The 27,354-nt window shown below is 41.1% G+C and overlaps 1 protein-coding gene across 1 annotated transcript in view; it reads left to right on the forward strand.

Moving 5' to 3' along the window:
• TMEM63C (transmembrane protein 63C) overlaps positions 1-27,354 on the forward strand; it is a 2,716,247-nt gene that overhangs the window by 2,083,211 nt on the left and 605,682 nt on the right. Inside the window, exon 17 of the mRNA XM_044073895.1 lies at positions 26,875-27,028. Within this exon, the coding sequence (XP_043929830.1) occupies positions 26,875-27,028 (154 nt within the window). The remainder of the gene's footprint in view (positions 1-26,874; positions 27,029-27,354) is intronic.

The raw sequence follows: 27,354 nt of genomic DNA on the forward strand, positions 1-27,354 counted from the left end.
TTGTCTTCTCACTAATTCAGCCTTCTGTCTGTATGGCTGATGATTGAAAAAATGAAGGTAGGAATTGCTAAAGGTAGATTTTATGTAAATGTTGGACACAAACCTTCTGTCCTTAATGTGAATAGTGGTGTCTAGACAGTTCTTTGTGAAATGTGTATGTAAATCTCAAAAATTCTGTGGTGTAGAATTTATGAACACGTGTATGATATTAGAGCCAAAAACACCAAAAGTGCTTTATGCATACATTGTCTGGAACATGTACAATTTAAGAAGTTTTTTGTTCAGTATTTTAGACATAACTGAACCTAATTTAAGAGGTGGTTCTTGGAAAATTAATCCTGAATACAGAGATTTGTTTTGGCAGCTCAGGTTGGATGCCACCCACAAACCAGGTATTTAATGATAATGTTTCATTTTACCATCTATTAAATTAAGGGGAGCCAAACTATAGTTGAATTATTTGTTGGTTATGCGTCATTATGGATTTTGATGGTTTAGGGACATTGCAATTGATGCACTTTATTAACATTCACAGACTGTTTTAATATCATGACAATATTTAGATTTTTTATGTTCTTTGTAATAATGTATTTCTTATAAAACCAGTATTTATCATGTTTGTACGGTCCGCTGATGTACTTATAACATGGCTTTATTAGAATGTTGTATCACTTTAAGATCAATTTGGTTGTTAAGTGATGTAATGTTATTTAAACCTATCTTGGGCAGATATGGGTTGTTCCGAAAAAGTCCATTTCACGTTTGCTGGATGAAAACACTTAACATATACGTTTTGTATGTGTATATATATTAAAGTTTTATATAGCTTTTATACAGCTTCTGGAGTTCTTGTTTGGCTTGTGTGCAGTTGATACTATGGTACTACCCTTGTTTTTTTTCCTGTCACCATGGTACTGTCCTTGTTCCTCACCGAGTCTACACGTTGTAGATTATTTGTTTATTTATGTGCTGTTCTGCCTCTGATTTACTTTGGTTTTTAGGCATAGTAGTGGAAGATTGTTAAACTAAGTAAGAACTTGAAAAGGTTTTCCAAATGGACTAAAATATTGCAGTTAAGGTTCAGTGCAAACAAATGCAGTTTTCTGCATATTAACCACTGCAGTGTTATGATATATCACGGGGGGGGGGGGGCAAAAAGGTCTGGGGTTGTTAATTATAGCAGGACTAGACCACATGAAGCAGAATGAGAAGAACGTAGCAGTAATGAACAGAATTCTGAGCTTCCTCAGGTGGATTCATTTTGAGTGACTACATGAAATGTCAGTGATTCCAATTACAGTGAAATTAAGTCACTGAACTTCACATTCAGTAAACCCTGAAAGTAATTTTTCTACAGGCCCTTGCACCTTCCATGTGTGGGGCACTCATACACATCACAGACTTATATTTATCAACTTCACAGTAGCACAGTAGGGGAACAAAGTACAAAATCCGTAACTGCTGGATGCGTTTTTCAGCCAAATTACTTTGTGGTTAACTGCACTCACAGAAACAGGCTTCATACAACTGAGCAACTACCCCCAATAAAAGACTCCGAAAGGAAAGAAGTTATTTTGGTCAGGCAAAAGCATGAGTACTTTGTGCATTTCTGGTGGTCATACAACGAGAGAGGCATTAAGTTGCTAAAAGGAATTCACAGGAAAGCCACCAGAAGGAAGCATGGGATGGAAAGATATGAGCAGAGACTGCAGGAGCTAGATTCTGTGGGGTTATGATATGTGTACAAAACAGCCCAGAGAGATGTAAAAGAGTGGTTCTGAACAAGAAAGTTGGAGGAGGGAGTAGGCGGTACAGGAATCCAACATCCGCTTCTCCTGGGATTTGCAAAATTCTTCTTCAGAGAAAGGGTTATGGACCCCTGTAACAGACTGCCACAATAAATGATGAAAAGGGACTCCATTTATGCATCCAGGAGAGCATGGGAACTGGTAGACAGGGTTGGGGGCGGTAAAAATAGAGAAGTGGTAGGGTTGAATGCACTTAAAGGTGTAAGCTATGTAGACTTATTGTCTCCTTCTACCTTTTGGTTAATATAATGCAAGATAACTCAGTAGCAATACAGCACAGAAGGATAAGGCTGTGAACCAGAAAAGAACATGACTCTTTTGTTATGGGCTGTTTCTCTCCAGACATTTCTTCATCTTTATTACAGTTTATAGCTGCCAAGTCATCTGGTCATTGTATTATATGGGTGTCATTGTTTTGGTCATGGCATGCATTAAGTGCATGCTGGTGTTTTTTGCAATTTACATCTGTGGTAAAAGTGGTCACATTATACTACAGTTGAACTTCAGCAGTTCAGTAGTAGTATACTTCAGGAGTTTTCCGATTTCTCCATGGTTGTCCAACCATGGAGTTAGTACATTTCATTTCTGGAGCTGGGAATGGAGCCCCCACATCAGAGATTTTGGGGGGATTCCCTAAGTAAAAGCGCAGTTCCGAGTAGTTTTCAGTGACTGCAGATGTAACACATTTGTTTACATTTATAACCACTTAGTTTTTTATATTTTTTAGATTAATTAATAGTTATCTCCAATAATCAAAGTTCATTGGCAATTGAAGAAACAGAAATATAAATGTATATATATATAAATATATATATATATATATATATATATATATATATATATATATATATATATATCGGGGTCTCCTTTACATTACCGAAAAGCCAGAAAACCGAAGACAAAATGCTCGAGACCACAGTAACGAAACTTATAATACCAAATCACATCTGTTTTCCCAGGGCAAGGAAACACTTGCCCAACTTGGGGAATAATGCCCTTTCCCCACTGTATTGCAATCCCAGATTTGGTATATTTAATTTGGGGGGCACAGCTCCCAACACTGGGGGGGGTTGTTGTGCATAGCACCCCACATGGTGGGTTTAGATAGTGTGGTGTGTTGTGCTGTAGTTTTGGGCAAGTGTTTCCTTGCCCTAGGAAAATAGATACAGTTCGGTATACTAACTTTCTTTACTGTGGTGTCTAGCATTTGTTCTTCAGTTTTCTGGCTTTTCTGTAATGTAAAGTAGACCCATATATAGATATAGATATAGATATAGATATAGATATAGATATAGATATATCTGTCTGTATTTGTATGTGTGTGTATGGCTTCACTTCATAATCACGAATTGCTGAAATATAGAACTTCAGCAATTTGTGTCCATGAAGCCGAAACCTCAAAATAATGAAAGTGCATAATCGCGAATAGGACTGTGTCGAATTCGCAGTTATGCATTGACGTTATCTTATGGAAGTGTTTGGCTTGTATGGTGTCTGCAGTTTATGGTTAGTGAGTGTACGTGAGTGTTTTTGTAACTTGTACGAGTGAGTTAGGGTAGGGAGGTGGAGGTATGAGTGTGTGTGTTGGCTGTGTGTGATTTTTTTTTTTTTTACTGTTTGTGATATCTCGGACTTAGTATATATATATAGGTAGGGGGGTGTGGGGGCACATGAAAGCAACACATTCATATGTTAACATTCTGGATGGTGATCATGTTACAGTGTGGTTAGGAAATTAACTTTTTTCTACTGTAGTGCAATCTAGGAGTTGGTATATTTAATTTATGGGGGGTGTGGGGGTGTTATAATGCACACTTTCAGTGTTCTGAGTTTTCGTTATTTTGGGTTTTCAGTGAATTGGGTTTTTGTGTTATGGTCTCAATGTTTTGAATTTCAATGTTATGAGATTTCAATGTTTTGAAGTTGACCCATAGTTGCAGAAGATGAAAGAAAACAGGAACCTGAGAATTAAATGAAATGTATTTATTCTGCTATAGTTAATGCTTTTGTTTCATATTATTCACTCATAGAGCAGCCAAGCAATCAGATATGAATGCATGATCTCAACAAATCATATGACTAATCACATGATTAAAATATGTATAAAAAATATAAGTTAATGTTTCAGTTATTTATGTTTAAGAAAATATTTAAATTGACATACTCATTAATGCCTGGAAATACACTGACATTTAATAAAATTTGTCACTTGTATTCCTGGAGTTCCAGTAAGATTTCTATACCCCCCCAAAGTCTGCTGGCTGGTGATTAGTAACATAAAAATATATATTTTATGGGTACTGGACTTCAAAGTGTGTGTATGTAAAGCATTGCACACATTTTTGGTTCAAATGCTGTACAAGTGTTCATAAATTCCAATGAAAATATTTTTCATGGTTTTATCCTTGTAGAAAACCTTGCACCCCATATAATCATCACACTCTCTGATTAGCAATTAAAAAAGCACAGGTGAAGTATATGTTCAGTTGGTCAATAAAATGAAATAATTTAGAGAATTTCCTACAAGCTACAGTGCTCACACTTATAAGTTACTATTTTTGACAACATCATACCATTCCTGTGGTCTTTTTTAAAATTTTGTTTAGAATTCCTGGACTTTAAAAGCTGCTTTGTCATCTAACTTACTTATAAAGTTGTGATTTACTGCAAAAATTCTCCAGTTATTAATAATTGCTTTTGTAAATTTCCTCTCAAATTAATTTTAAGAGCCATTGCTATGTCCCACTTTGCTTTTGTACTCATTATTTGGAAATTACAGCTCATGTTTGAAATTGTCATATAGGATCATGAGTAACATCTCTGGAATACTCCCCTTACATCACCGATTTCTAGCAATTTTACTTAAAATGTGTGTGTGTGTGTGTGTGTGTGTGTGTGTGTGTGTGTGTGTGTGTGTGTGTGTGTGTGTGTGTGTGTGTGTGTGTGTGTGTGTCTCTCTCTCTCTCTTTGTGTGTGTGTGTGTGTGTGTGTATATATATATATATATATATATATATATATATATATATATATGGGTCTACTGTGTTTCAGTGAATCTCATGCCCTTTTCCCCACTGTAGTGCGATCCTAGAGTTAGTATATATAGTTAGGGGGTGTGGGAGTGGGGGGTGTAGCCCCCCCACCTTGTTTGTTTTATATTGTATTTTACCAAAAACTTTAAAACAATACATTTTAAACAATAGACATGCATAGTTGCAACACCAATAACTAAAATCTCTCCAGAAGACAATATGTACTCAAACTTAGTGGGGGGGCTATGCCCCCACACCACACCTAACTTTATATACTTACTCCAGGATCACACTACAGAAGGGAAAAGGGCATATACATTTTACCTGCCTTACAGTACTCTACACAGTGCCATATATACTAACTGCAGTTCAGTGAAATGAGATTGAGTGAAATAAGTTTTCAGTAATTTGAGTTTTCAGCGAAGTGGTTGGGGTGAAATGAAATTCAGTGTAATGAGATTCAAGGAAACAAAGGTGACCCATATATATATATATATATATATATATATATATATATATATGTATGTGTATATATATATATATATATATGTATATATATATATATTTGGGTTTACTACATATGACCGAAAGTTCATTTGACTGAAGCCCATTTGACTGAGACCAAATGACCGAAAGTTCATTTCACCGAAAGCCCATATGACCGAAAACTCATTTGACCGAAAAACAGCATTGGCAGGTATATGCCCAGTTTCCCAATGTAGTGCGACCCTGGAGTGAGAATATAAAGTTAGGGGGGTGTGGGGGGTACAGCTCCCCACATTGGGGGGTGTGGGGGGCATAGCCCCCTATATTTTGCAACAAGTTTGTACTTATATGTTTTAATGTATTTTTAATGGATACACGTGTATATAATAGTGCATAAACTGCAATTATGTGGGGGGCTATGCCCCCCACACACCCCAATGTAGGGGGACTGTTCCCCCCACACCCCCTTAACTTTATATTCTCACTCCAGGGTCGCACTACAGTGGGGAACTGGGCATATACCTGCCAGTGCTGTTTTTCGGTCAAATGAGTTTTCGGTCATATGGGCTTTCGGTGAAATAAACTTTTGGTAATATGGTCTCAGTCAAATGGGCTTCGGTCAAATGAACTTTCGGTCAAATGTAGTGAACCCATATATATATATATATATATATATATATATATATATATATATATATATATATATAACAAAAACTCCAGCTTTACTCCGTAGCATATCGCCTACTCCAAGGTGATCTCTGCCTAACATATAAAGCTATGTCTTACCCAGAGCTGTTGGACATGCTACACCTAAAGAAATCTCAATCCCTCCAAGCTACATGTTCTAGGGACCTAAACCTTGTCACCACAATAAACAGGACATGCTGGAGGGATAGATTCCTGTCCCACACACTTCCTATACTCTGGAACAAGCCACCCATCTATGTCAAGCAAAGTTCTTCATTAGCACTCTTCAAGAAAAATCTTGATGAGTGGATGGGAAATAGGAAATACACCCCGGGGATCACTTCTGTGTCTCTGCTGGACAGTGGCACAGGAAAATAACTTTCTTGGGTGGCATAAGCTATGGTAACTTGCTGGCTAGGCTTACGTAGGTCCTTGGGCCGATAGCCTGGTACCTACCTATGAACCTATATATGTGTGTTTGTGTGTGTGTGTGTGTGTGTGTGTGTGTGTGTGTGTGTGTGTGAGTGTTTGTGTGTGTGTGTGTGTGTGTGTGTGTGTGTGTGTGTGTGTGTGTGTGTGTGTGTGTGTGTGTGTGTGTGTGTGTGTGTGTGTGTAGACAGATATAGATATAGCTTTATGTGTGTGTGATTATGGTTAACTTTTTTGAACATATGTTGCATCAAGCCATTTGTCATTGGGTCAAAACACTAAACCAGTCAATGGTAAATCAGTTTTTCTGTGGGGGGTATACCCCCCGAACCCTTCCCCCTCTCTCGCTACATTAAATACACTAACTCCAAGCTTGCACAGCAGTAAGGAAAAAGAGAAATTTCCCTTCCCTACAGTTCAGTGCCTGGGACATAAAAATATCCAGCACAGTTAGTTTGCAGTCGATGAAATAGGAATTTGATCAACTGAGCAGCAAATTCCCATGTTTAATAAACAGATATGTGACAAAGAGAATATCTGAAATGTTTTGGCAGTTGTAGGTGTATGATTTTTTTAACTACATGGATTTATAAAGAACCCCACGATTTTAAGGGCTGCAGTAAAAAGGCCCTGTTTCCGTAATACAGTGTATTGTGATTCAAAGACGCATTAGCTACAATGAAGAAATACCTCATTAACATTTAATTTGCATGTTTATGAATTGCTGTTAACAACCATGAATGCAGATCAGCACATTCCAGTGGCCCATACATCATGCTGACACAGGCACCCCCTCCATTAGTTAATGGACCTAATACACCTCCCCCCCTGTCCCTGATTTGGCAGAATGTCCCAGATGTCTCCTTTGCTTGTCCTGCCTCCAGAAATCAGTAATGCCAGACATTAGAATTGTATACTTTTTAATGTGAAGAAACTGCACTACAATGCTAGACCTGTTGCTGTATTAACTTTTTAAGTGAATCATAGTGACATATCTAAAATTCTCCCTGGTGTCATCCAGTGTTCCTTCTAACTCTGTACTGAAGCCTCCTCCTCAAACAGGCACACCCCCATCCCTGTCATCTGTATTGCAAAAAACCCCTTGCTTATTAGTTAATGTAGTGGGTTAATGCTACTGTTTCATATGACAAGGGTGCAGGGTTTAAAGCCTTACCCCCTTGCCACTTTTTTTTTTTACTTTTATTCTTCAGATAAGCTGTCCCCTGGTGTCTAGTGGGAGGATGCAGACCTTGAATATACACGTGTGCACGCTCTCGCTCATACACACACACACAGAGACACACATAGACAGGCAGACACACACACACAATCACATATATATATATATATATATATATATATATATATATATATATACATACCTCTCAACCCCCAATCGCTGTCACAGACACACTCATCCATTTAGCCATGCACACACACCCACACACATACACTACCCTACCATCTCACTAACCCCACTCCCTCTGCTACCTCCCAGACAGTCACATATCCAGACATATCCCAACACATGTAATGCTGCACGTATACTCACTCACACACCCATTAACAATACCTGACTGCTAAACTCACCATCACTTACCTCTGCTGTCATGCTTATCGGTATCAGCCAGGAGCAGCTGTGATTATTTGTGCTGCTAAGTGATTCTCTAAATATCTCAACTGTGTAAATTTCTTACTTCAGGCAATTCCAGAGGGAGATCACATGGCTATTTAACTTATACTTCTCCCCTGGTGTGCCTCATTAGCATCTAGCACAACCATGGAGACAGCTCACTGCAGTGCTAAACATCTTTTTGTAGAGGCACCATGGTAGGGCTGTCTCTGATTGGGGAAAGGTTGCCAAGAGGTGGATGCATCATTTTCACCTCACAGTAACGATTCTGAATTCGGCCTTTAGTGTTTACAAAGAATGAAGCACAGAAATTAGCTTCATCTGTGCGAGAGGATTTTTGCTACATGAAAAGTTCTTTATTATCATGCCATTTTTTTAAAACCCAGACAAGACTGACTTTCAGTTTGTTTTAAGTTTTTAAATGAGTTTACAATTGTCCAGAAGCACTACAAAAACCTTGTTTTCTGTCCCACTTTGTTGACAGATGCATAGATAGATATCTGCCTCACAGCACTGTAAATGCTAAATTGTTGGCACTGTTATCTCTTTCATTCAAAGATACATTGGCAACACAGGTACTAGAAACATTTTTGGCTTATTCTTCCACTGCCTTGTATTCAAACATACTACCTGCAGTGGCACTGGTTTTTCAACCACTTTGGACTGCATGTGCATATTACCTTGCATAATTCCCTAAATTACTATTAAACCACGGCTTGATCACATAGTGTTCTCACAGTAGGAAAATAAATTGACAACCATCCGAGAAGCACGTCAGCTGTAATGCTTTTAATTTGAATTAAACAACACTTTTGTAAAATTCACAAAAGTCAAATAGAAACACCAAAAGAAAGTTTTCAATAAAGTGAAATAAAGGGTTAAGCGCTTTTCTCCTTTATCTTTTAGGAATTCATCAGAACCATATTATCCCTTCACAGAGACTATTCTTATAAAAATTAGAAAAAAGTCATATGTCTGAATTAACCCAATCACCACTAGGCTGCCATGGAAACAATAAAACTAGTAATTCCTAATTGTTATAATCTCATTAAGCAGTTGCACTTAACTAGTAAATATTTAAGATGTTTAAAATGTTCAAGAATGTTTAAGAAGCCTTGTTCTTCAAAGCAAACCAAGCTCAAAACTTTGTGAACTCACTAAATATAAGTAGAAAGTCTCTGTATAATTCTGCAATGTTGAATAACAATAAGCACCCTTAAAAGACATATAGAAATAGTGGCTATGTGAACATCAGACTCAAATCAAGTAAAGCAATAAAAATTATTAATAAAAAATTAATATTGTTTTAGTGTAACCACTCAACATCATGAAATAAAAAAGTTTCATGTGTTTTGAAACCTATACAATCCAAAGGAAATATCGAACAAGTCTCAAAGGCTGTTTTATAGCCAGACAAAAAAGCATAGTATAATCAAAGCATCAAATATCCTACTGTTCAAATTGTAGATTTTCAGTGCAGGGGGTAATAGAAATATGTTCATTTAGACCTGGGGAACCTGTAGCATTTAATTTAACTGCCAGTTAATCTCTTTGTATTCAAGGAAATTTTCCCAGTTACCTCCTGTTTTCTCTATAGGGACAATTTCTAAAATATCAAATAAAAATGTCATGAAATTTCTACAGATCAAAGAATGATGTGCAATGCATTATTCATATTTTTGCTTTTAATGTCATAATTATGTTTGTACATTCTTTTTCACAGGGCACACTCGATCTTCCCCACACAGAATGCAGAACAATTTGTGCATTTTGCTAAATAAATCGTACCCTTTGTAGAGCAATTCCCTTTTACTAAATTAATTTTCATCCTCTTGTAAGTATCTAATTCAGTACTTGGTGTGTCCATTATATAACTACACTGGGTGCACAAACCACATTTTTTGTCCCACTACAATTTTCAAAACTTGTAAAGTGACTATGTTCTAAAAGTTTGTTAATATGCATTCCTGTTTTATATATAAAGTTTGGTTTGTCTTCCACTTTACTGAACATTTCATTATCTGTCATAAATATACTCCAGTTATTTTAACAGTGTTTTTAACCAACTGGTTTTAGTCATTGTATTCAAGTATCAACGCTAGTGAAAATTTGTTCACATTTTTACAAGTTGTAGAATTTGTAATTGTTAAAGGTTCAGAATTCATAAGTGGAATGTATTTGGTGCCCCAGTTATTTAACACTTGTTTCCCTATTGCATCTAATAATTTTCCAAGATAACCTCTCTGTAGAAATATATTGCACATCAGTTCATATTCACATTTAAGTAGGTCAAATTTAAAGCATATCCTAGCAGCTCTAACTAAGTGACCTTTGAATAAATTGTTCTTTATGTGGTAAGGATGACTACTTTGAAAATGTAAATATGTATTCAAGAAAGTGGGTTTCCTGTATATAGTTGTTTCCAGTCTATTTGAACTCAAATCTTTAAGAATTGTGACATCTAAATAATTAGCACTATTATAACCAATTTGATGTGTGAATCTTAAGAATTTTTTTGCATTAATATATGTAATAAAATCTGATATTTTTCCCCGGGACCTGTCTATAAAATAAGTATATCATTTAAAAACCTAGAATACAATTTCCAATTTATGCTATAACTTGAATTTATAATGTGTTCATTTTCCCAGCTGTATATCACCAAGTTAGCATATACTGGGGTGCAAGCAGCACCCATAACTACCCAATTGAGTTGTCTAAAATATACTTCTTTGAAAAAAATGAAATTATTCTTTAAGATTAATTCTATTAAGCCCATTAGGAGCTTAATGAACTTGAAAATGTTAAGCGTCTTAAATATTTGCTAGTTAAATGCAACTGTTTAGGAAGATTACAGTGTTTAGAAATCTCTGTTTTTATAATTTTATTGTTTCCACGGTAGTTTAATGGTGATTGGATTAATTTAGATATGTGACTTTTTTCTATTTTTTTATAAGAATAGTCTCTGTGAATGGATAATATGGTTCTGATGAAGTCCTAAAAGGAAAAAGAATGAAAGCTCTTAACCCTTTATTTCACTTTATTGAAAACTTTTTATTTGTTTTTGTGAACTTTGCAAATGTTTCATTTAATTCAAATTAAAAGCATTACAGCTGAAGTGCTTCTCAGATTGCTGTCAATTTATTTTCCTACTGTGGGAACATTATGTGAGCAAACTGTTGTTTAATAAACTTCAACATGACAGTGAGACCTACTTAGAGCTGTCCTGATTAAATCACCACAGACTGTTGCTACATCAAGGAGAGAATCAGATGACAGAAGTTGCTTCCAATACCTTTATGTAAAGCATTTTGGAAAATAAGGCCCTGACACTTTCTCTGAGGGCTTAAACTTCACTTCTATAATTTCTAATGAACTGGATTTAGAAATGTATAGAAGAATAAGCCCAAAGAGATCTCCATTTATTTGAAACTGATAGCCACTGGTTTTTGAATCATTCCATCCTGTCCAGTTCTGTAGAACATTCCTATAGGGGGCTGTGCATTATGGGGACTTTACCATCTATTGTTGAGAAGACATGTTCAGCAAAGCACCTCAGAGACAGCTTATTTGTCATAGTAACCAATCTCACATTTGTGGGTTCTATGGCAGCCTACAGCTGTCTCACCTTGCACTTCTGGTTACCCCGTCATGTTGGCAGGCAGTATCAGTAATGTCAGGATACACTAGCATTTGCTGCAAAACAACAACTTTGATATTGTACAAAACAGAATCACAGCAAGAACAATGTTAACATTTTCTTCACTCATGATGAACATACCAGCAACTGGCAAACTAGACTCAATGCACTATGGGTTACAGTACATCTTAAAATAACAGTGCTATATATCACTTCTTAAATTGGCAATACAGTTACATGTATTTACAGTATACATAAGCACAAAACATTTATACATTTCTTATCCTCACAATTACAAGACAGATTGTGCTGTTTAGGAAAATGAGAAAATACAGGTGCTACAACTGTTACATTCAATTCACTTGATGGAAAAGGGAGGTATAATGTTCATTGAGTCTATCCTTTAAGTGCATGAATTCAAATTCTACCTTTACTCCATCTCTCTCTCATTCCCATATTCAGAAGTCCACCTGTCCCATCTTCAATCTCTTCATGTATTACATCTCTGTCACCCGTTCTTGTAGTCCTTTCCATAAGACCAAAGCTCTTTGTGTGAAGAAATACTTCCAAAAAATCCATGGAGTAGTTAATCCTCACAATCTGCTCCATGTGCATCATCCTGCACAGATGGCGCAGTGGTGTAGCGGTAGCATTGTCACCTCACAGGAAGAGATTCTCCGGTTCGATTCTCGGCTGTGATGCCTTTTGTGTGGAGTCTGTATGTCCTCCCTGCATTCGTGTGGGCTTCCTCTGGGTGCTCCAGTTTCCTCCCACATTACAAAGACATGCATCTGGAGCATTTCTCCCCTGGCCTCCGCTGAAAATTGGCTTTGTTCCAAGTTAGACTTTCCCAATTCACAAATGTTAAATAAAAAAATAAAGTCCTATCTCTCTTCCCTGCATCCTTCCTGTTGTGGACGATGTTTTCAGACATTGCCAAAAAGTAATCTTGCGTACCCATCTGCTTCCCTTTCATCTTTTCTATCTCTAACAAAAAAATCTGTAGCTCTGCTAGTCTGAAGTCATAGTCTTTCTTCTCCATCTGATGGTCCCTTGTAATGATTTTTTTCTGGACTCTTTCCAGTAGCCTGATGTGCCTCTTCTTGTATCACTTCCATAACTTTGTACAGTACCTGTTTTGTTGGCTGACCATGGCTTGGTTGAGCAGGATTATACTTCTGTACCTCTGGAGTCTGTCTCCTTGAGGAGACATCCCATCATTCTTTTGGCTCCTGTTTCTGTAGTATATGTATATGACTAAGCTGATGCACAATCAAGACAAATGAATGAAGGGATGTTAGGACATGATGTGCATTCAGTAACAGCTTTACTATACTGCTTCTTATAGAGAAGTCACATAGCGTACAGAACTAATCACTGTTAGTTCCCATTTAAAAACATAGCTACAGTACCCTCAGTATATTATATGTATAATAGCATTTGCACTAGGGTATTTGGTTGTGTTGAATAATGTTGCCAAATATGGGCCATGGGTATTTGCCAATGTTGAGTGGATTGAGGACCCGGCCTACTCTGACTTACGCTAGCTTGCTAACAGTGGGATGGGTTTATGTGCCTCTACTGGCCAGTGTGTGCCCACCATAAAGCCCAGAAGCCCTGGATCAGTAAGCTACTGCCCAGCTGGTGTCCAGTTGCCCAGCTTGGATTACCTGGGAAATCTCTGTTGAGTGAAAGCTGGATGTAATACAATTAACCTGACAAACATAAACTAAAGATTGCTACACTCATTATAGAGTCACTGACAGGACTCAGCTTGGAAATGGATGACGTGGTGGTAAGAAGGAGACTGAGCAGCCTCTGTATCCAGAGGATAGATGGAAGTGCAGTGCAGTAAAGCCAATCAGCTTGGAATCCAGAGTCTACTACTCAGGAGGGTGACAGACTAGAAATGGTGTGGGTTTTATGGTGAGGAACAGGTTTCAGAAGACAGTGAGGGATATCATCAGAATTAGTGACAGACTCGCAGCAGTCTCAGCCTATGCCCCACAGCAGGGTTCTTTGATAGTGAGGAAGAGAGTACATTCAAGCAGCAGTTGCAGGACCTACTAGATAAAACAGGACAATATGATTTGGTGTTGATAATGGGAGACATGAACACACATTTCAGGACTAATGGAACAGGATATGAAGACTGCTTGGATCCACATGGGTGGGCAACAGGTATAAAGAAGGAGAGACCATTCTAGACAGCCGTCTGGCATATGACTTGATGGTGGCCAACACATAGCTCAGCAAGAGAGGCAGTTACATGATCACATACAAGAATGCCCAACATGTAACTCAGACTTTCTTCTAGTAAGCAAAGGGTACTGGGGTAGAATCAGCAATTGCAAAGTCATTCGCTGCAAAACAGTTGGCCCATAGCATAAACCAATGGTTGCCACAGTCAGCTGCAAATGGTGGTTAGAGATGGCTCTAAAGTCAGTACAAGCTAAGCTGAAGACCTATAAATTGACTGGAGATAAAGCAGAACAGTTCAAGGAAATGCTCAGGGCTCTAGCACTTCAGGAAGAAGAGGAAATAGGTGGAGTTGAAGACGAATGGCAGCACCTGAAAACAACATGTGTGAGGACTGTACAAATATATGCAGCCAAGCCAGATATGGAAATATAGCACATAAGAAAAGCTGGTAGTGGAATGCAGAAGTCCAGAATGTCATCAAGAGAAAAAAGGATTGCAGGATAAAGTGGGAAATAGAAAAGATGGATGTGGCTAAGAAGGAATACTGGTTAGCAAACAAGACATCAGAGGCAATCTACCAGGTTCTAGAAAGTGACTCAGTAGATGATGCAAAGAAACTCTGTCAGGTTGCAAGGCAAGAACATTAATGTAAAGAATATAGTCATCAGATACCCGTCATAGCGGATGCCAGCAACAACCTGCTAACCAGCCCACAGGACATCAAAGGCAGATAGAATGAGTACTTCCAGTAGCTTCTGAATGAAGAAAACTCCACAAACGTTGTACTGCCCTAGACACAACCCACAATGAAAGAAGAAGAGAAGCCCACACTAGAAGAAGTAAGAACAGCACCAAGGAAAATGAAGTCAGGGAAAGCAGCTGGCTTAGAGAAGGTCCCAGCAGATGTGATCAAGATTCTGGGTGAGTGACGGGAGAAATGGCTCCCTAAGGTACTCATATCAGTATGGAGAGAAAGGCGTATCCCAGCTGAATGGAGAATAGACATACTGCTGTCAGTGTACAAGACAAAGGTGATATTCACAGCTATGGACAGTATAGATGTATCAAACACCTGTCACACTGCATAAAAGTTCTGGAGAGGGTGACCGATTAACATATATGCAGAGTAGTAGAAAGTGAGATGGGAGATGGGAGATGAGCAGCTCGATTCAGATCAGAATGTAGTTCAACCAATCTCATGTTTTCAGGAAGACAGACAGTTGAGAAGATGTTAGAGATGAGGAAAGAGTCCAACTGGGCATTCCTAGACTTGGCAAAAGCATATGTCAAGGTCCTAAGAAAGCTGATTTGGGCAGTCGATTGATGGTTGAAAGTCCCAGAAACATTGGTAGTATTAATGCAGGTTGTGTATGGCTACCCATTGCCACAATTATGAACAGTGTTCAGGCTCACAGAGTGCTGTTAATACTAGTGATCCACTAGATTAGCAAACAGCTGGCAAGAGCAGTCAACAAAGTTTCTATATGCAGATGATGTGAAATTACAAGCAGACTCTGAACAAGAACTTCAGCAAATGATAGGGGAATGGAGTGCAATGTTGAAGGCACATGGGATGAAACTGAGTACAGATAATACAGTTGTAATAGCCGCAAGTGGGGGAAATCCGAAGCAGCTATAGATGGGAACATAATAGAGCAGATCAACAGCTTCAAGTACCTGAGAATGGGTGGTTGAGGAGAGGAGAGTCTACATAAGGAGGTGAAAGCTAGAATCAGGGGGGTTCAGCCAGGTAGCACAGTGTCTGGGGTAGTATATGACATAAGAATGCCAAAGAAACCAAGCAAGGTACAAAACAATGGTGAGACCAGAACTACTGTGTGGTACAGAAACCTGGACAGTGAATGCAGAGCACTCCTGAGAGCACCCCAGCACTTTCAGGTTTTACCTCTTATCATGCGTTCCGGCCCCAAAATCCGGACAATACCAAGAAAGGAGGGGGGGTATCCATATTCATCAAAGACACCCACACCTCAAGACTGGTGGCAACGCACGATGCATCGGAGACCATCCAGGTGCAATTAACCATAGGCAAGACTGCTCTGCAAATTGTAGCATGTTACAGGCCACCCTCACAAACTCAGGAACCTCACATGGCCTTTCTGAAAACACTAGAGGGGATAAATGTATCACCAAACACCATCATACTAGGTGACTTCAATTACCCTAATATAGACTGGGAACACTACTCAAGCCCAAACACCCTAGCCCAAAAGTTCCTGGAATTCATAAACTCAAATGCCATGGAACAACTAGTCACCATCCCCACAAGAGGAGAAAACATACTTGATCTCATCATCACGAACATGGGAGCACAATGTTCTACACCAGAAGTATACCCCTCACTGGTGAGATCAGATCACAAACTAATCTCGCTGGAGGTCCTCATCCCACCCCCACCTGAAATAAAAAAGACCACAGTAAAGAACTTCTCGAAAGCCGACTTCACACTTCTAAAGACTAGTGTGGTCTCCTTTAAGGCCCCCGAGCTGACGGAAAAAAGTACTCAAGCCGCTGAATCACTTACAAATGCCTTCTACCAGCACCTGCAGGACTGCATGGATAAGGCAATCCCAAGCAAAACAAAGACTCTTTGTACCAAAGGCAAGCGTCCACTCTGGTGGACCCCAGCCATAAACAAACTCTACAACAAAAGGAGGAAGCTACTACAAGATAGAGCAAAATCCTTAAAAGGTAAGACACCCTTGATCACTATAAGTAAAAAACTAAGAGCTCTCATAAAATCATCCAAAGCAAATTTTGAGAGAAAAATAGCTAAAGACTCAAAAGACAATCATAAGGCCTTCTTTAGCTATGTTAGAAACCTGGGAGGAAACTCCCAGATATGCTCAGAACTAGTTCAAAATGATGTGAAGATTACTGATCCTACAGACATTGCCAACATACTGGCTGACAGGTTCAGTGCAAACTTCTCCTCTCCCCAAAGGAGAGATATCTATACCAGCGATTGCAGCCCCCAAACATCTCCAACGCCCAAGTGAGAACTGCTCTCTCCAAAGCAAAAAACACAGCATCCATGGGACCTGATGGTGTCCCCGGCTGTGTGCTGCACGAACTCAACGAGGAATTAAACCCACAGCTAGGACAGCTGTTTAATCATAGTCTTACCTCTGGATACGTACCCAGGGAGTGGCGCACTGCAACTGTGGTCCCACTTCACAAAGGCGGTGCCTCCACCGACCCTGGAAATTACCGGCCCATTAGCTTGACAAGCCTTATCTGCAAAGCCATGGAGAGGATCATAATGGACCTCATAAATAAAGACATAGGAATTTGCAGACTTTGGATCCATCCCAGTTTGGCTTTGTCAAAGGCAGATCATGCCTTCTAAACTTGGTTGACTTTTTTGAAACAGTCACCAAAGCCATTGATGAGGGAAAGGCAGTCCATACAGCCTACCTCGATCTGGCGAAGGCCTTTGATACAATACCCCACTCGGGTATCATTGAAAAACTCATCAGCTTAAATGTTAACCCATACATCACAAGATGGGTTGCAAACTGGCTGAGTGACAGAACCCACAGGGTCAGAGTTGCTGGCGCCATGTCAGACTCAAAGCCTGTCACAAGTGGTGTACCACAGGGCTCAGTCCTGGGCCCACTCTTGTTTGGCATCTACTTTTCCGAAGTACAAGCAAACACAGGAAGGTTATGGCTGACAAAGTTTGCAGATGACTGCAAACTGGGCGCCATAGTAGAAAACACATCTGACACAGATATCCTTCAGAAGGGTCTCACAGAAACGGATAATTTGTGCCAGAGCCATGGCCTAAAGTTAAATGCCAAAAAATGCATAGTCATACCCTTCGGGAAAAACAAGGTTACCCCTAGCTACCAAATAGGTGGCAATCCACTGAGTACAGAAGAAGTTATCAGGGACCTGGGGACCCAGGTTGATAGTAGTCTGTCATTCGACACCCATGTAGCTAAAGTAGTTAGGAAGACCTTCTACACTGCCCACCTTATCATGAAGGGATTCTCATCTAGATCAAGGGAGGTCATAGTCTCCCTATACTCATCACTCATCAGACCAATGATTGAGTACAATGCCCCATTCGGAATGTATCTGACCCGACACTTGCAGCAGCTGGAGAGGCCACAAAAGTTCCTCACCAAAGGATAAAGGGTCTCAAACATCTGTCCTATGCTGCCCGACTGAAAGAACTCCAGCTCTATTCAGTCGCTTACGGCTTGCTCAGAGGTGACCTTTGCCTAACATACAAGGCCATGTCAAACCCAGATTTGATGAATATGCTTCACCTCAAAAATCTAGATCCGTCAGAGCCACAAGGGGGAGACTTAAACCTCGACACGGCTATTAATAGGACGTGCTGGAGGGATAGATTCATCACCCAAAGACTCCCTATGCTGTGGAATAAAATCCCGGTATATGTGAGGCAGAGCACCTCGCTGGCCTTGTTCAAGAGAAATCTTGACCAATGGATGGGAGATCGCAGATATACCCCAGGGATTACCTCAGTGTCACTGCTCAACAGAGGCACAGCAAAATAATGGGTATAGTTCCCCATACTAAAGGGGTGGCGTAAGCCACAAAACTATGGGCTAGGCTTGTAAATGCCCTCGGGCAGATAGCCTAGTATGAACCTATGAACCTATGAACTTGAGGAAGTTAGAGGTGATGGAGATGAAGTGCCTGAGATGGGTGGTAGCATGCACACTGTGAGACAGATGATAAATGATGACGTCAGAGCTGAAGTCCAATTGCAGAGAAGGTCAAAGAGAACAGATAACTGTGGTTTGGGCACATGTGCAGAAAAGCAGAGGAAGGTCTGGTGAAGAAGATTTGGGACAAACTGGAAGAAAGCAAGAGAAAATGAGGGCGCCCAGCAAAGAGATGGATGGCTTGTGTGAGAGCAGACTTGTGGCAGTCAGGCATGACTGTCGAAATTGAATTGAGACAGATGGCAACAGTTAACCTGAAATCCTGACTTCATGTAGAAAATAAGGAAAAGGGGGTTAATGCTGAGAGTGATGATGATGATGCATATTCAACATTCCCTTGTTAAAGGGAAATGCAGTAAATTTAGCAAATTTAACTTCAAATATATTGATTGCAAGTATATTGTATATGTATTGTATGTTTCATTTGATATACAGTAATATACTGCATTTTCAACATTTTTTACTGCACTGAAGAAAACAATTACATCCCCAGAGTCAATCTGTACATTACGTATAGACGTTGTAATATATTGTTTTTTTATCAGTCTTCCATACTTGGGAGTATTGATTTGAACTACCTAGCACTTTCATCACATGATACTGAGAAAACATATATATTAAACAGGTACTTCACATGGAAAAAATATTCATTTTTATTTAACATTTGTTGATTGGAAAAGTCCAACTAGAACAAAGCCTATTTTCAGCAGAAACCTGGGTAGAAACACTCCAGACATGTCTTTGGAATGTGGGAGGAAACCGAAGTACCCAGAAGAAACTCATGTGAACACAGGGAGGGCATGCAGACTCTCCACAGAAGGCACCCCAGTCAAGAATCGAACTGGAGAACCTCTTGATGTGAGATGACAATGTTAACCACTGCACCATTGCACCACCCTTGTAAAACAAGCCCCAGACTGTTTTACAGAAAAAGTTACACTGCAGAACAACTCTTTTTTCCTGTCTGAATTGTTTGCAGAGAATAACTTGTTAGTCTTTTCATTTCCAGTTAACTTTTCACAGTAATCTAACCAAGGAGCATCTTCTTTACTGCACAAATCTACACTGACATCTCATGTACTTTGTAGACTGGACAAAGCCCACAGAAATATGCTCAACACTACTCTGCCTAGTCAACTGATGTTTAAATAGTGACACAGATACTAGAGGGAACAGGCAGGGAAAGATGGGAGTGAGTAGCCAAATTGAGCTTGCCCATCTTGGAAGAAGGAGGGAGGCAAGTGGCTTGTGTTTGCTGCATTGGTGACATCTGCAGAAGTGCAGGTTATTTGCCTGTAGCAGAAAGTTTAGTGTGCCCAGATTCCATAGCAATGTGCTACTTACCTGGGAGTTTGTGTTTCCTTGGTAATATGCATGCAACTATGGAGCATGCTGAGGGGAGGGAGATAAGTCAGTCCACAGGATCTGCAGACTCCCTTGATGTTCTTCGTGTTTCACTGTTGCAGTTATCACATTTGGGTTATCCCTACCAGGGTAGCCCTCAGACGGCCCGAATACCAGAGACTTAGTATTTCTGCATCGGTTGTTGTCCCTTGAGGACTGATGTCAGGTCATCAGTAATATAAAGTAAGGCAGCTGACGCCATTACATCAGTCTTTCTTGCCATGGAGCCCGAAGCAGAAGCAGTTCGCACGAGTGACGGTCGGCCGCTACCTGAGTTTTTTTTTCCAAATTGCAGTTCAAGTCTTCTAAAGCTAAGTACCCCACTGAGGATCCTTTTTTCTTGCACTAACTGATGTTAGAAAAAGTTAATAATTTTCACCTGAGGAAAGCAAATACCACACCAAGACTTCCACTCTTACTACGTCACTTGTTTAGGCCCAGACCACGACGTCCCCCGTTGTCACTTCTGTGCTTTGTTCAATGCCAGAACTATCCATTGTCGGGCCCTTATTGTAGACCGATATTTTCGTTTACAGTCCTTGAATTCTGGTATGGTTTTGGTAAGCCATCCGAAAGCAGATCTTCCGAAAAAAACGTAAAGATAAAGACAGAGACAGACTGCACAGGTCCAAACCTACCAACGAAGCTTCCGTTAAGCTAGTCATCAGTCCTCCGGTACTCAGTGAGGCACTTTCGCAACCCCTGATGCCCGCTTCAGTTGATTCACAGGCCACTACCTATGCTGCAAAACTCTTCTTCGACTAAGGATCCTGCGGTCATCTCTACCTTGGATGGGTCCGGAACCGCTGAACAGACACTGGCTTCCAAGGAAGTCCTTCGCACTACCGAATCTCGACACAAACCGTCTTCTTTCGTGACTACCGTTCTTTCAAAAATGACAGAGTTTCTTAGGCCCAGGGTTTGAACCACACCCGAGAAACTGACGACCCACTCTCAGCACCTACTACCTTGCCTCAGTCTCAAATTCTTAAAATGCCAGAAGACCTTATCATGCTGATCAGGGGAAGCCAAGCTATCTCCTCAAAAAGGAAAATAGATTTGTCCCCTGTAGTTTTGTCTGAACAAGAATCAGATGAATCTGATGCATCTGACTATTAAGACATGCAACCCCTCTCCACTTATGAGGATTCTAATGCAAAGGACTCCATTCCTTCAGCCTCTCCCCCAGGGGATTTTTCCTCTGGGGAAACCCTGCATACTTTAAGGGAGCATTTCCAATGGGAGATTCAGGACTACCTTCAGTCTAAAAAGAGACTCAGAGAATTCCTAGATCTTTCGCAACACAGACCCTTGGCCACCCCCTAGTCCTGGATGTTGTGGAGGATGTTTTCCTTGAATCCAGGTTTACTCCTGATGCCCTACCTCCTGCTCCCAGAAAACCAGACAGGTACTATAGAGTCCCTGACTCACACAAATATCTTTTTAAAAATCCAACAGCTGACCCTGAGGTCATTTCTCAAGGGCCAAAAGGGATTAAAGCAACCTCTGCTAAGAATCCCACCCCCTCAGGCAGGGATTCCCGAGCATTGGACAGATGCGGTAAAAAAGTATACACCTCAGCTATTCTTGCTATCAGGGCACTAAATTGTCGATTCCATATGCTGAAATTTCAGCAACATACCTTGGAACTCCTTAAACAAAAATGTCATACTTTCCTGCTTGGGCAGAATCTAAAGCTTTACAAGACTTAATGCATTCTGCAAGTCAAGTAACTAAACACATTTTGCACTGTGGTTTTGGCACCCTAGAAGCTTCTTGCAGGGCAGCAGTCACTGGATCTGTCATTAGAAGACATGCATGGCTTAAGGAACAACCCCTGCCAGACCATGTCAAATCTAAATTGTTGGATGCCCCTTGCACAAAGATAACTTATTTGGCACTAAGGCAGAAGAGGGCTTAAAAAAGATGGAAGAAAAAGCCAAATCTATGCAAACAGTTAAGGATTTCTTACAGGTCCACCCTCCTAGGTTCAGCAGGCATTGTCCCTCCAAGCACTGGTCCTTTCCTGCTCCGAGTAAACCGACCTAGCGTAGGCCTCGTGGAAAGAGACCCCCCCCCTCCAGATAGCAGCCCCAGGGAATGCAGAGATCTAAGCAGTGGACTACCTCCACTTCAAAACCAGGGAGTTCTAAGCCACCCCCTTATGGTAAGAACTCAATATAACTCACCTCCTCCACTCCCCTCTCTGCCCACCTTCACTTACCCCTAGGAGGAAAACTCTCCTTTCACTCAAGCACCTGGGCCACCATTACCAAGGACCAATGGGTTCTGAACATTATGTCTCAGGGATACAAATTTTCCTTCCACACTCTTCCAAACCCAAAAGGGTTCCCAGATCTACCACCAAATCAGTGGGCAGAGGCTCAAAAGCAAATCCTTTCCCTGCTCTCTATGATGGCTGAAGAGCACATTCCTGCAGAACAGATAGGCCAAGGCTTCTACTCCAGACTTTTTTTGGTGCCCAGAAAAGTGGGCACCTGGTGCCCCATCCGGGATCTATCCATTCTAAACACCTTCCTGGTGATCCCAAAATTCAAAATGCTCACCCTTCAGCAGCTGCTACCCATGCTGTCCAAGGATGCTTGGCTAGCCACCCTGGATCTAAAAGAGGCTACCTCCATGTTCCTGTCAGGGAAGTATACAGGAAATATCTCCGCTTCAGGGCAGGATCTCAACACTTTCAGTTCTCTGCACTTCCTTTTGGCTTATCTACTTCTCCCAGAGTTTTCACAAAATGTGTGACTCCGGCTATTGCCTTTTGTAGACAAAAACATTTTCAAATTTACCCATACTTAGATGACTGCCTTATTCAGGCAGACAGCCAGGAAGAGCTGCCCAAGCACCTGGCCTTTGTAAAGACACTACTAACCTCCCTAGGGTACACAATCAATGAAAATAAATCCAAACAGGTGCCCACCCAAAGGATAATCTTCCTGGGAGCAAGTCTGGACACAGTATCCCAGATGGCATACCTTACACCAGAGAAACAAATTTTCATGACAACCTACTTCTCTCAACTAGCCACCAAGCCCCAGCTATCTGCAAGGAAGATCCTGCAAGCTCTGGGGTTCATGGCATCTTGCATACTACTCATTCCATATGTCAGACTGCATATGAGGAAACTTCAATGGTACCTAAAGAGCCTTTGGTGTCAACAGTCTCAAGACCTGGAAACTCTTATACCTATAATTACTTGCCTCAGAAAGGAATTTCTTTTTGTATGCAACAGCATGCTCCCACAACAAGGGACTGCCCTTCTTCCCACCCCCCACCACCCAGACCCTCACCACAGATGCATCAGACTACGCTTGGGGTGCACACCTGGATGGCAGGTGCATGCAGGGCCAATGGAGCCCACAGCAAATCCCTCTGCACATCAGTCAAAAAGAGATGATGGCTGTGCAACATGCTTTGATAGCTTTCAAACCCCTTCTCTCTCCAGGGGTTCTCCACTGTCATGTGGTATGCAGGCTGGCCATGACCCTTTGGCTCACGGCCTCTTCCATGTAACTACACCTGTTAGCACAATTCCTACCAGGCTCTCTCAACTCTCTGGCAGACCAATTAAGCAGAAACCTTCTGGACCCACAGGAGTGGCAACTCAACAGAAGTACCTTCACCCTAATAACTCAGACTTTGCTTTCCACACCAACCATCAGTTCAGCAAATTCTGCACCAGGGAGCATCACTGCATGGCTTGGAAAGTGGTTGCCCTGTCCTTCCCCTGGGTCAATCTTTCGGTCTATGCCTTTCCTCCACTACCTCTCAACCCCAGGGTACTGCTCAAAATAAGGGAGAAAATAACAAGGACCATTCTTATAGTTCCAGACTGGCCCCAACAACACTGGTACCCCTTGCTGCGCAGCCTGTCCCTGCTGCCTCCATGGCATCTTCCTCAGATTCCAAACCTCCTGACCCAGAGGAAGGGGAATTCATGCATCCCCAATTGCAGACACTCAGTTTGGCAACTTGGCTTATTCCCTAACCCTGAAACAATCTCACATCCTCAGTAAACAGATTCTGGATGTTATCCATGAGGCCAGACGTCCTAGCACCAGAAAGTCTTATGCAGATAAATGGAAAAGGTTCTGCACCTGGATCCAGGCTAAGGGAGCCAATACAGCACAGCCCTTCATCCCTTTCATCCTGGATTACTTAGCTGACCTACTACACAGTGGTCTCTCTTTCAACTCTGTAAAAATTCATGCCTCTGCTATTTCTGCTCATTTTCCCACTGAGCAGCCCCTTTTCTCATACCCTTTGATCAAGCAATTCCTCAGAGAGGCTAGCAACTTGAGGCCCCCCAGAAGGGCACTGACACCGGCTTGGGACCTTAACTTCGTCTTGGAAAAGCTCACCCTGCTCCCTTTCGAACCAGCTTCTTCTGCAGAGCTGAAATTTCTCTCCTGGAAGACAGCATTCCTTCTGCCCATCACTTCAGCCAGAAGAGTCTCTGAGCTGCAAGCACTCATGGCTGTGGAACCCTTCATCATCTTCCATAAAGACAGGGTATCCCTCAACCCATCCTTCATGCCCAAGGTGGTGTCCAGTGTGGCTCGCAACCAATCCATTTATTTGCCCACCTTTCTTCCTAATCCCTAGAACAAGGGGGAAAGGATTCTTTACGTTCTAGATGTGCACAGACAGCTCAGATTCTATCTGGACATGACTAAATCCTTCAAAATGTCTGATCGATTGCTGGTTAGCTTTGCTACAGGGGCAGAAGGCAAAGCCATCTCCAAGCAAACCATTTCCAAATGGATAGCACACTGCATCCATTTCTGCTACAAACAGCATGGAAAGCCTCCCCCCAAGGGGGTCAGGACATACTCCACCAGAGCAGCCTCAACCTCTGCAGCTTTCCTCCGAGGAGTCCCCACCAGGGACATCCTGGAGGCTGCCACCTGAACATCTGTTCCCACTTTTACCAAGCATTACCACCTACCTGTCTTCTCCAAATCCAGGACAGGGTTTGCCATTGCAGTCTTGCAGGGCATCCTAGCCAGCCCCTAGTTTCCTTGACTGCCTCCACCCATTTCCTCAGCTTTGGGAATCTTCCCAAATGTGATGACTGCAACAGTGAAACACGAAGAACATAGTACGGTTGTGTACACTTACCATAAATGTAGATGTTTGAATGTATTCACCGTTGCAGTCCTGGTTTCCCTCCATCCCCCTTTATTCTCTTTCTCATTTTATTACCTTTCTTCCATGTTGTTCTCCTTTCCTTGCAAGGGACATATTAGTATTTATTTTTCATTGGTGGGGTACTTCCACCAGAACTTGGCCTCCTACTTTGGGGGCTCTTGACAGGTTAGGGCAAGAAAAACTGATGTAATGGCGTTGGCTGCCTTACTTTATACTTCTGACGACCTGACGTCAGTCCTCAAGCAACAGCAACCAATGCAGAAATATTAAGTCTTTGGTATATGGGCCAGCCGAGGGTTACCCTGGCAGGAATAACCCAAATGTGATGACTGCAACAGTGAATACACTCAAACATCTACATTTATGGCAAGTGTACACAACTGTACTTTCGTTAACACCTGACTCCACCTTCATCAGAAGACTCTTGTCTCAATGGATAAGCAAATGGGTCAGCTGGTTACAAGAAGTGAGAGCCACTGGGCAGAGCCTACATACCCCCTAAAACTATGGTCAACATTTTATTTTCTTCATCAAGGGATGAGAAGTTAGAAAATGCTGTTATGAAACAAAGCCTCTCCCAGTGACTTTTAAATTGCTTTGGCTACTGTTATGCCAAGTATGGTGAAAACTGTGTCAAGCTATCCTGTAGCACCTTCTGCTGAAAGTGACTTTATATCCATGACACTCTTCCATAATGCCTTCTCTGAAGACATTTGCGTATGTGATATCTGGCTATCCCTGTACAACTTTGAGTAGTATTATATTATGTAAGTGACTCTAAGTTGCAGTCTTCCTTTGGAGCTGGGGTGATCAGAGGAATATTCCCTACATAGGAATACGGAAGCACCCAGATAATCAGAGCTGAGGACTCTTTTCTATTTCATTCTGCAGCCAGTAGTATAGGATGTCATATTCAAAATTATGGGTACATGTAATAGTGCTAGATCTCTGAGTAGAGCCGCTGGCTGCAGACAGTATCCTTCCCTCCCTCCATCCCCTTGCTTTTAATATATTTAGTGTCTTTCAGTTTGTCAGAAGTAGGGTGCTCTGCCTTAGTAGTACATCATGGCAGCTGTGAGTGGGGATTGGTAGCCTGGGACCATTTTGCGTGCTGAGTCATGTTAATGCCTGCATCATCTGTGCTGTTGCTGCTGCAGTCAGAACTCTACTCACGCATCCATTTATTGCGATGGGACTCTACTCACGCATCCATTCACTGCGATGGGACTCTACTCACGCATCCATTCACTGCGATGGGACTCTACTCGCGCATCCATTCACTGCGATGGGACTCTACTCGCGCATCCATTCACTGCGATGGGACTCTACTCGCGCATCCATTCACTGCGATGGGTGCTGCTGTCATTTTCTTTTATTTTTTTGTGCTAAAAGAGGAGATGACAGGGGCTTATATTCTTCTATTGTCACCATTATGTAATGTACATATGTCTGCATTTTTTAACTTGTGTATTTTATTTGCTATATTGTTCCTGAAATCTGCAAATGTATAATTCTAGTGTAGAGTAGGCTCATTTAAAAGTCTGGAAACCTCTCTTCTACTACAGTTGTGTTATCTGTTGTAAAGCTTCATGAAAAAGTAAAGATGACAATGTAGAAAATTAAGTGGATGAGAAAAATTTATAGCCTCCTAACTCTCTTTTAGGGAGAATTTATCCATCCATGGGACAGTTTGGTGGCTCCGTTTTATAGCCCTGAATATCTGCCTTTTTATCCTGTTGTTTTTCCTCACCACTCCAGCCATCATTGTCAACACCATGGACAAGTTCAATGTCACTCACTCCGTTGAGAATCTGAAGGTAAGCTTATAGTATATAAAGTGGGTGGTCATCTTTCCAAGGCCTTTTGCAGCATTATCTCGGCCTGTAAGTTAAATGTGGATCACATGCTTTTCAGTCAGGAAGATTTCATCATTGATGTTCTACAGAGGAGGACGTGTCCTAAAAGAAGCATCATCCCAAGGGAATTGAACTTCATGCTGATCAGTAAACTGTGGGTTAGAGATTCTGGCTTACAGTATGGACATGCTCCCTTTTATTACATCAATGCTCTTTCCTTCCTGAAAATAATATTTTTCTCAATGTCATCTCAAGTTGTCTTTGAGGCTTTTTCCACCAACAGCTAA

This window comes from Protopterus annectens, chromosome 6.part0 (assembly GCF_019279795.1).
Source record: "Protopterus annectens isolate FY-2018-M chromosome 6.part0, PAN1.0, whole genome shotgun sequence".
In the NCBI taxonomy this organism is placed as follows: domain Eukaryota; kingdom Metazoa; phylum Chordata; order Ceratodontiformes; family Protopteridae; genus Protopterus; species Protopterus annectens.